At 44.2% G+C, this 11914-nt stretch overlaps 1 protein-coding gene and 1 non-coding gene across 3 annotated transcripts in view; one reads left to right on the plus strand and one right to left on the minus strand.

Moving 5' to 3' along the window:
* Positions 1–4384, plus strand: part of elf3 (E74-like factor 3 (ets domain transcription factor, epithelial-specific)) — a 5543-nt gene extending 1159 nt beyond the window's left edge. The window contains exons 3-9 of one of the 2 annotated variants that reach the window (XM_017684473.1): positions 620–850; positions 1182–1304; positions 1435–1545; positions 1971–2045; positions 2144–2248; positions 2356–2551; positions 3412–4384. In XM_017684473.1, coding sequence (XP_017539962.1) covers positions 620–850; positions 1182–1304; positions 1435–1545; positions 1971–2045; positions 2144–2248; positions 2356–2551; positions 3412–3517 — 947 coding nt within the window. In that variant the 3' untranslated portion in view covers positions 3518–4384. The remainder of the gene's footprint in view (positions 1–619; positions 851–1181; positions 1305–1434; positions 1546–1970; positions 2046–2143; positions 2249–2355; positions 2552–3411) is intronic. The other variant, XM_017684474.1, reaches the window with a different exon arrangement.
* Positions 4385–11495: 7111 nt separating this feature from the next.
* On the minus strand, positions 11496–11601 carry LOC119261957. The gene has a single exon (XR_005129305.1). It is a non-coding gene; the product is annotated as a U6 spliceosomal RNA (small nuclear RNA).
* Positions 11602–11914: the final 313 nt, after the last annotated feature.

Here is an 11914-nt window from a genome sequence, read left to right on the forward strand (position 1 = left end):
AGCACAGCGCTTAGCAAGCCCGGAGAACCGGCCGCAGCTTTCCTTTAAGGATGTGGGAACGTGTGCCGTGTGTGGCAATCGAGCTCCGAGCAAGCAGGTTAACGATCTGTATCCTCTGTTAGCCCAGCGTCTTATCTTAGCAGAGGGTTAGCGGGAAAACATGCAGGGCTGGGCTTCACAATGACTTCACCTGCTAGCTGAAAAATCATTAACCCGGGGAATGTTTAACGTTCCCTCTCAGTTGGTCCACAGGAATGTGGGCTTTTCATCGCTGTGTGTGTGTTTAACGACTAAGTCTGAAGGACTAGCCCAGCGCCAGGTCTAAACTCGGGCAGGTTTACAGGCACAGGTGGCAAACATACAAGGCCGTGCCGGTGGCTGATTCGCTGTAGGAGAAGCAGTTAAAGCAGTTTTGCGCAGGTCACCTGAAGTCAAACGCTCTGTTTACCAAAGCTATGGCTAATAAACCCGAGCGTGACCTCTGCACTTGTCCCTCTGCACTCCCACGTCCCATAAAGTGGAGGAACGGCGTTGCGAATGACTTTGCCTGGGTGTGCTGGTGTTTCCGAGGCTGACCTGCTCCCTTGCTAATGTTCTAACTCTTCCCCTTCCCCTGCAGGCGCTTGGCACCAGGTGAACCCGCAGTACTGGACCAAGAGGAACGTTCTGGAGTGGATTGACTTCCACGTAGAGGACAGCAAATACGACGCCAACTTGCTGAGTCTGGAGTACTGCAACATGGATGGAACCATGCTGTGCCAGCTTGGTAGAGACGCCATGACTGGCATGTTTGGGCTGCTGTTCGGAGAACGTCTCTACCAGAGCCTCGAGGTCCTCAAAGCAAAATACAGTAAGTTACTTTTCTGGAATGCCTTAAGCTCTTTCCGACCTGCTAACACGCTGGTATTATCGGTAAAGTAAGGGAACGCTGGTCCTGGAGTGCCTATATTTGGGTGTTTTTTCCCACCTTAACTCACCTGGTCTAAGTAAACAAGTGCTAACAAGGCTTTCCTGACAACTGAGCTAATAAACAAACCCTTTCTTAGTCTGGTAGCGAGGTAGAAAGCAAGGCTACTCCAGCGCCAGAACCAAGCTTTGGAATATTTATATTTGGTAGCTGGTGGCACTTTTTTATCGCTCTGGATTCAGTGGTTGACCACTCTGCTTGCTCCCATCCACAGCAGATGACCTCACACAGAACTGCACCCTGAACGAGACGTATGAGCTTCTGAACGACTTCCTGCTGGACTTTCCTCAGGGTCTTGGTCTGCTGGACACCGTGGTCGTTAACAGCGTACCTGCAGGTGAGCTGCCCATCAAACAGGCTTGTGCTACAAACACAAAGTGCCTCTATGCACTTATTGCTGGTTAATGCTAATGGCAACGGCAGTTTAATCTCACCAGTTTAATCTTTAATCTCTTGCCTGATTGTAGATAAGAAGGAGGCTGACTTTGGCTACTACAACGAGTACAAGACCCAGCTGACACCAGGCAGTGACAATGGCTACGACTCTTATTCCGAGAGTCTTCAGAGCTCCACGGCAGGTCAGCAACTTCTCCGACTAACCTGCTAAATATATTCCGTATAGATACTGAGTAATTTATAGTAGATACTAAACATTTCAGTCTAGATACTGAATACTTTACTTAATAATTCATATTAGATACTGAATAATTATTCGTGGGTACTTAATATATTCAGTATAGATACTGAGTAATTTTTAGTCGATACTAAATATTTCAGACTAAATACTGAATACTTTACTTAATAATTCACGTAAGACACTGAATAATTTATAGTAGACCCTAAATATTTCAGACTAGATACCGAAGAATTCACAGTAGAAATACTAAGAATATTAGTAATGAATACCAAGTAAATGACTAGTCTGCTTATAGGAGATGAATGATCATTTTAATGTGCTTGAACACATTCTTATTGGTTGTCCTCCATCTCTCTTTCTTTACAGGCAGTTTTCTGAACCCAAGTTCACCAGAATCCACCATGAGCGACTCTGATCCGGAATACTACCCCATCCCAACAAGTACGTCCAGACTTCCAGAAGCTTGTTCCACTGATCACTGTATGTCACATGTGCTAGAATATTTTACTAACCTTTGCTCCAATCTGTTCTCCCCACAGAGAGCTTTGTGAAGCAGGAGCCGGTGGAGAAGAAAAAGAGAGGCAGACCTCCCAAACTCAGCCGCGGATCCGAACACTTCATGGAGACCAAGAAGAACAAACACGGTGAGTGGGCTCACAGTGGCTGGACCACCTTCAAAATCAATAGCGGTTAACCTTCAGCTGTCCATCAAGGGGCTCCGGCATTAATTAACTTTCCGTTCTGCCGACAGCGCCCCGCGGTACGCACCTGTGGGAGTTTATCCGGGACATCCTGATCCACCCGGAGAAGAACCAGGGTCTGATGAAGTGGGAGGACCGCAGAGACGGCGTCTTCAAGTTCCTGAAGTCAGAGGCCGTGGCTCAGCTCTGGGGCCAGAAGAAGAAGAACAGCAGCATGACGTACGAGAAGCTCAGCAGAGCCATGAGGTGAGCATGCAGCTAATTAGTGGAGCTAACGACTTGGCGGCAATTGATAGGAATCCAAGTTCACAACGATCAGATTAGATTAGGTTAGATTAGATTAGATTAGATTAGATTAGATTAGATTAGATAAGATTAGATTAGATTAAATTAGGTTAGATTATATTAGATTAAATTAGATTAGGTTAGATTATATTAGATTAGATTAGATTAAGTTAGATTAGATTAGATTAGATTAGGTTAGATTAAATTAGGTTAGATTAGATTAGTTTAGATTAGGTTAGATTAGATTAAATTAGGTTAGATTAGATTAGTTTAGGTTAGGTTAGGTTAGATTAGATTAGATTAGGTTAGATTAGATTAGATTAAATTAGGTTAGATTAGATTAGTTTAGGTTAGGTTAGGTTAGATTAGATTAGGTTAGATTAGATTAGATTAAGTTAGATTGGATTAGATTAAATTAGGTTAGATTATATTAGATTAAATTAGATTAGGTTAGATTAGATTAGATTAGATTAGATTAGATTAAGTTAGATTAGATTAGATTAGATTAGATTAGGTTAGATTAGATCAGATTAGATTGCAGTTCTTCAGGAAAAGATGTAGTATCCAATGTCTTCATGGCTTGATTGATTCTTTTTGGTACAACTTCAGAATAACCTGGACGAGCTGTTTACAGACAATAAAATCAAACGTTTTGGATGATTTTTTGCTTGAAAACAGCCTTAAAATGAATTTAGCCTGAATTTTAATGGTTATAATCAAGTCTAACTGTAAGATGTTCAGACTGATGCACTATACTAAACTGATTAGAACCGAACCACGTTTATCTGCACTCGAACGCTAACTCCTTCCCTGTCCTCCAGGTACTACTACAAGCGAGAGATCCTGGAACGGGTGGACGGCCGCAGACTCGTCTACAAGTTCGGGAAGAACTCGAGCGGCTGGAAGTTGGAGGAGGTGGGGGTGTGAAGGGAATGTCTTGGGATTGAGACGGAAGCTGACGGAGGGAGGAATCGCGGACTCGGACGGACTCTCTCGCACTTGAACGTAGAAGCAGGAGACTCCTACCATGAAGGACTGTAACACTGAGACGTTCCGGTCTGAAGGCCCTTTTGTACAGAGACAAACTTCCCGAGCGTGGGGAACTGACATACAGACAAACTGTAAGCCACTTTTGGCTAAAGTAGGTTTTATGAACCAAGAATAATAATAATAATAATTATAATAATAAAAATATTAAGGTTGTTTTTGTAATTCTTGTGCTTTCTGATTGACACTGCTCTGGTCCACTGGGCACGCTGGCGTGGCCAAGCAAACTTGCTGGATGTCCTGGAATGACGTCCAGCCAGAGAATACGTGTTTACTGAAAGTAAATGACCGTTTGGGAAACGGGCGTGTTCTCAGATCGGGCAGCCGCTCCAGAGATACATCAGAGTTGAAGGTTTATGTACAAAATGTTGTTTTATTTTGGTGAGATGTGGAACAAGCTCTGCCTGAGTTACGATGAAGATAAGAGAATTTAAGAGTTCTACCACGTTGCTGTCTATGAAGTTAAACTTGGCCGTACTACTCTTTGACTTTTCTACCGTGCAGGACGTCGTTGTGTTTATTCTCTGCTATGCTTTGGTGTCGATCAGTTGAAAATCAGAATCGCTGAGTTTGGGGTGATTACTGTGTTATTCTATTCAGCTGGACTGTGATTTAATCACAAATTCTGTATGAGAATTTCTTCTCAGATCGTATCGCTCATGAGACATTTACTACTGTGTACAACATACTGTGTGTTTTGTTTTTTTATCAGACATTTTCTAAAATAAATTTCATGATATGCCATCAGATTTGCTCCGTTGTCTTAACTGAATATGAAACAGTCTTTTGGCTGGTGTAATGGAATATATCTGATTCTAATGGACACGTAATTCTTCATGCCTCACTTTCTCCAGAACACTTCGATTCATGAAGTGTCAGTCATACATACAGCTGTAACAGCAGCTGCTGCTGTTACTGACCTTTGCACTCTGGTTGATTCTTATTGAACCGTCTTCTTATCCCATCAGTCACCACACCCTGCTCACACACACAGGAGCACAGGTGGGTGGAATAGCCTTGATCAATACTGCAATTGAAGTAAAAGTGATTTACCAAGAAACAGCTTGAGTTACTGCAGTAAAACGTTTACTGTGTTCAGCTTTTATCAGCACGGGATCTGAAGCCTGTACGGATCTGTTCTTCACTTTTTGGCATTAATTATCTCCAACCAGCACCAGTACTCTACATCCAACACCAACACACTTAGTCCAGCACCAGTACTCTACATCCAACACCAACACACTCAGTCCAGCACCAGTACTCTACATCCAACACCAACACACTCAGTCCAGCACCAGTACTCTACATCCAACACCAACACACTCAGACCAGCACCAGTACTCTACATCCAACACCAACACACTCAGACCAGCACCAGTACTCTACATCCAACACCAACACACTCAGTCCAGCACCAGTACTCTACATCCAACACCAACACACTCAGACCAGCACCAGTACTCTACATCCAACACCAACACACTCAGACCAGCACCAGTACTCTACATCCAACACCAACACACTCAGTCCAGCACCAGTACTCTACATCCAACACCAAAACACTCAGACCAGCACCAGTACTCTACATCCAACACCAACACACTCAGACCAGCACCAGTACTCTACATCAAACACCAACACACTCAGACCAGCACCAGTACTCTACATCCAACACCAACACACTCAGTCCAGCACCAGTACTCTACATCAAACACCAACACACTCAGACCAGCACCAGTACTCTACATCCAACACCAACACACTCAGACCAGCACCAGTACTCTACATCAAACACCAACACACTCAGACCAGCACCAGTACTCTACATCAAACACCAACACACTCAGACCAGCACCAGTACTCTACATCCAACACCAACACACTCAGACCAGCACCAGTACTCTACATCCAACACCAACACACTCAGACCAGCACCAGTACTCTACATCCAACACCAACACACTCAGACCAGCACCAGTACTCTACATTCAACACCAACACACTCAGACCAGCACCAGTACTCTACATTCAACACCAACACACTCAGACCAGCACCAGTACTCTACATCCAACACCAACACACTCAGACCAGCACCAGTACTCTACATCCAACACCAACACACTCAGTCCAGCACCAGTACTCTACATCCAACACCAACACACTCAGTCCAGTACCAGTACTCTACATCCAACACCAACACACTCAGACCAGCACCAGTACTCTACATCCAACACCAACACACTCAGACCAGCACCAGTACTCTACATCCAACACCAACACACTCAGTCCAGCACCAGTACTCTACATCCAACACCAACACACTCAGACCAGCACCAGTACTCTACATCAAACACCAACACACTCAGTCCAGCACCAGGACTCTACATCAAACACCAACACACTCAGTCCAGCACCAGTACTCTACATCCAACACCAACACACTCAGACCAGCACCAGTACTCTACATCCAACACCAACACACTCAGACCAGCACCAGTACTCTACATCCAACACCAACACACTCAGACCAGCACCAATACTCTACATCCAACACCAACACCCTCAGTCCAGCACCAGTACTCTACATCCAACACCAACACACTCAGTCCAGCACCAGTACTCTACATCCAACACCAACACACTCAGACCAGCACCAGTACTCTACATTCAACACCAACACACTCAGTCCAGCACCAGTACTCTACATCCAACACCAACACACTCAGTCCAGCACCAGTACTCTACATCCAACACCAACACACTCAGACCAGCACCAGTACTCTACATTCAACACCAACACACTCAGTCCAGCACCAGTACTCTACATCCAACACCAACACGCTCAGTCCAGCACCAGTACTCTACATCCAACACCAACACACTCAGACCAGCACCAGTACTCTACATCCAACACCAACACGCTCAGACCAGCACCAGTACTCTACATCCAACACCAACACACTCAGACCAGCACCAGTACTCTACATCCAACACCAACACGCTCAGTCCAGCACCAGTACTCTACATCCAACACCAACACACTCAGTCCAGCACCAGTACTCTACATCCAACACCAACACACTCAGTCCAGCACCAGTACTCTACATCCAACACCAACACACTCAGATCAGCACCAGTACTCTACATCCAACACCAACACACTCAGTCCAGCACCAGTACTCTACATCCAACACCAACACCCTCAGTCCAGCACCAGTACTCTACATCCAACACCAACACACTTAGACCAGCACCAGTACTCTACATCCAACACCAACACACTCAGTCCAGCACCAGTACTCTACATCCAACACCAACACCCTCAGTCCAGCACTAGTACTCTACATCCAACACAAACACACTCAGACCAGCACCAGTACTCTACATCCAACACCAACACACTCAGTCCAGCACCAGTACTCTACATCCAACACCAACACCCTCAGTCCAGCACCAGTACTCTACATCCAACACCAACACACTCAGACCAGCACCAGTACTCTACATCCAACACCAACACACTCAGACCAGCACCAGTACTCTACATCCAACACCAACACACTCAGTCCAGCACCAGTACTCTACATCCAACACCAACACACTCAGTCCAGCACCAGTACTCTACATCCAACACCAACACACTCAGTCCAGCACCAGTACTTTACATCCAACACCAACACACTCAGTCCAGCACCAGTACTCTACATCCAACACCAACACACTCAGACCAGCACCAGTACTCTACATCCAACACCAACACACTCAGTCCAGCACCAGTACTCTACATCAAACACTAACACACTCAGACCAGCACCAGTACTCTACATCCAACACCAACACACTCAGTCCAGCACCAGTACTCTACATCCAACACCAACACACTCAGACCAGCACCAGTACTCTACATCAAACACCAACACACTCAGACCAGCACCAGTACTCTACATCCAACACCAACACACTCAGTCCAGCACCAGTACTCTACATCCAACACCAACACTTTCCAACCAAAACAACCCTTGATCAAACACCAACACTCTCCAACCATCATTAAGATTCTTAGATTGTAGATCTAGACCCTCTCTGAATAAATATCAGAGGGTGAAGGTTTCCCACTCATAAAAGGAGTATGTAATGTTGTTGATGTTGTTCTGTTAGTCTAAGGTTTGCATATTTGTTCATTGTTTTGTTCTGTATTAGAGATGTGGGTGTTTTGTGTTGGTCACTCTCAGACGCCTGTGGCTGGTGGCCTAATGTTCATGAGGTTAATATAGAAGCCAGTCACTGCTACGATGCTGTATTATAATTTTGGATAATACTGGAGAGAAAGAGACTAAAAGTACAGCATGTTGGCTTAAATAGAATTATACTGTTAAACTGTTGCAGGTAAGAACGTTTTGAATATTGAACCACAACCCAGTCCTAACGTAACACAGCCCTAATGCTAATAGTTAGCATAAAACACTGATCATGTGATGGATCAGGTGGTATTATCACTTGGTGATACGCCACTGGACAGGATTCCCCCTGACTGCTCTGGCCCTGAGAAAACATGAGAATCGGTCAGTGACCTTACTGTGGGTAAATAATAAACAGCTTTTCTGTTGATCACATTCAGCTCACAAGAGGTGTTCAGGGGCCTTTCCTTCAACATCTTTTCCTGGAGAGACGTTTGAGGTCCAAACAAAGTCCTTTGGCATTTAAGTGTCTGCTGTGAGATCGATCCTGCTTAGCTGCATTAGCAAAACTAACTTTATTTTCAATCTTAAATTGGTTAAAAAAACAATACATACTGACCCAAAACTCTCTGACCAACACCAATATTCTCCAGTCAACACTTTCCAACAAACACCAACACTTTACAATCAACACCAACACCCTACAACACTCTACTACCAATATCAACATTCTATATCAAACATGAACGGTCTACAACAGCACTAACACTCTCCAACCAGCACCAACACTTTACAGTGAAAACCAGCACTCTTTGACCAACACTTTCTTTCAAAAACACCAATACTCTCCAGCCAACACCAACCCTTGATCAAACACCAACACCCTCCAACCATCATGAAGACCATATTCTTAGGTTGTAGATCTAGACCCTCTCTGAAGAAACATCAGAGGGTTGAAGGTTTATGTACAAAATGTTTTTGATAGAGATTGAAGATATAGAATTTGTACTTTCCACACAGGTCTTCACTTGTTTCAGTGAATTACAAGACAAAAATAATCATATAAAATTACAGCATGCTTTTGTTATCATGGGTGAAATCTGACACTTCTAAACGTTCAACTTGCATGGATTAGCACTAACAGGCTAAACAAGTTCGGCCCAGCACAATGAAAGACTCCAACCATCACCAACACTCTCCATCAAACACCAACATTCTCAAACCAACACCAACACTCTCCATCAAACACCAACATTCTCCGAACAACACCAACACTCTCCATCAAACACCAACATTCTCAAACCAACACCAACACTCTCCATCAAACACCAACATTCTCCAAACAACACCAACACTCTCCATCAAACACCAACATTCTCCAAACAACACCAACACTCTCCATCAAACACCAACATTCTCAAACCATCACCAACACTCTCCATCAAACACCAACATTCTCCAAACAACACCAACACTCTCCATCAAACACCAACATTCTCCAAACAACACCAACACTCTCCATCAAACACCAACATTCTCAAACCAACACCAACACTCTCCATCAAACACCAACATTCTCCAAACAACACCAACACTCTCCATCAAACACCAACATTCTCCAAACAACACCAACACTCTCCATCAAACACCAACATTCTCCGAACAACACCAACACTCTCCATCAAACACCAACATTCTCAAACCAACACCAACACTCTCCATCAAACACCAACATTCTCAAACCAACACCAACACTCTCCATCAAACACCAACATTCTCAAACCAACACCAACACTCTCCATCAAACACCAACATTCTCCAAACAACACCAACACTCTCCATCAAACACCAACATTCTCCAAACAACACCAACACTCTCCATCAAACACCAACATTCTCCGAACAACACCAACACTCTCCATCAAACACCAACATTCTCCAAACAACACCAATACTCTCCATCAAACACCAACATTCTCCAAACAACACCAACACTCTCCATCAAACAACAACATTCTCCAAACAACACCAACACTCTTCAACCAACACCAACATTCTCCATCAAACACCAACATTCTCCAAAAAACACCAACACCCTCCAACCAACACCAACACTCTACATTCAACACCAATCATCATAAAACGCCATATTCTCAGTTTGTGCACCCTCTATGATCACCAGACAATTAAAATTTTATGTACAAAAAGTTTTTTTTATCATTTTACCAAATGGTTTACTTTGGTGAGATGTGGAACAAGCTCTGCCTGAGTTACGATGAAGATAAGAGAATTTAAGAGTTCTACCACGTTGCTGTCTATGAAGTTAAACTTGGCCGTACTACTCTTTGACTTTTCTACCGTGCAGGACGTCGTTGTGTTTATTCTCTGCTATGCTTTGGTGATTACTGTGTTACTCTATTCAGCTGGACTGTGATTTAATCACAAATTCTGTATGAGAATTTCTTCTTTCTTCTCCTTTAAGTCAAATCAGTTTAATCACTCCTTCATTTCATCAGTCCTGGACAAAAATAAACACAGCATTCTTGTTTTGTTGTGCTGTACGTATGTTTGTTGGTGTTTATTCAGATGTTAAATATACTTTGAATGGTAAAACCACTTTGTGGCCAGATAAAGATTTTAATGGGTTTTTGTGGCTCTGACGCAGAGCTGAATGTGTCTGTATGCAGAGCTGAATGAGCCGCAGGCTGAGTTTGATGCTCTGTAATTAAACAGTGCTTATGTTACGCAAACAAAGACACACAGAAAACATTAAAGTTTGGTCAGATGTCTGGATTGTCAGTCATGGTATAGCTTGCTGTTTGGGTTACAGGTCATTCTCCAGCAAATCTCAAAGCTCTGTTCTCCATGAGGCTCCAGACACTACAACGCATTAACCCCCGCAGACCCGCTCAGACACTCTCCACACAATAGATGCGTAAACCGTCATTTGTCATCTACCTGCTGAAGATGAATCAACTGTCTGAGCGTCAGAGCATTGTTCCTGTGTGCTAATGGATGCATGTCACCTTCGTCATGACACTGTCAGGTGTAGGACTCAGACGTCACATTACAATGATAACAGAGCATATTCATCATGAAACCTGTGGATCTGAAGTCCCATTCAATTCAATGAGATTCTCATTAGGCTGAGAAACTGTAGAATCACCACCCACTGGCCACTTTATTAGAAACACCCACCTCGTGCTTCCACTCACTGGCCACTTTATTAGAAACACCCACCTTGTGCTTCCACTCACTGGCCACTTTATTAGAAACACCCACCTTGTGCTTCCACTCACTGGCCACTTCGAAACACTTGACTTGTAAAAAATATCCACCCAAGAGCGGCTATGCGGTCAGAAAGTGACCACTGAAGAAGATTAAGATTAATTAAGAGACCCTTATTAGTCCCACAACAGGGAAATTTCACCTCTGCATTTAACCCATCTGTGAAGTGAAACACCACATACACACTAATGAGCACACACACACTAGTGGGCAGTGAGCACACTTGCCCGGAGTGGTGGGCAGCCCAATCCGCAGCGCCCCGGAAGCAGTTGGGGGTTAGGTGTCTTGCTCAAGGACACCTTAGTCACGGACTGTCGGCTCTGGGGATCGAACCGGCAACCTTCTGGTCACGAGGCTGGATTCCTAACCTCCAGCCCACGACTGCCCCAGAAAAAACATGGAGCGCTTCACGGATTTGTGTGTCATCCTTTCGCAGGGCCATGCCAATCTTCTCTGTATCGATCCAATTTTAGTATATGTGCAGCCGTATCGAGCACAAGGGGGAGCATCAGTGTTTCTGATGAAGTAGCCGGGGAGTGTGAAGTTTAAAATGCAGTGAAAGTGGAATGGAAACATTGCGCTGTCATGGTCCAGCGCAGGCTTAAGGAGATGAGATGGTTAAGCTGGAACCAAAACTGGAGGAGGTTTGTTCCAGTTTTCTGACCAATTTTCTGTGCAATCTTCAAAAAGCAGAGTTTCCATTGCTTGGAGCGGTGCAGTCGGTGTGAGTGCAGCAGGTTCATCAGGTGTGGCGTAATCATTCTGAGAGTTACCTGGTTATTTCATTCAGACATTACTGAGTTCTGAGCC

Source organism: Pygocentrus nattereri, chromosome 21 (assembly GCF_015220715.1).
Source record: "Pygocentrus nattereri isolate fPygNat1 chromosome 21, fPygNat1.pri, whole genome shotgun sequence".
Classification (NCBI taxonomy): Eukaryota; Metazoa; Chordata; class Actinopteri; order Characiformes; family Serrasalmidae; genus Pygocentrus; species Pygocentrus nattereri.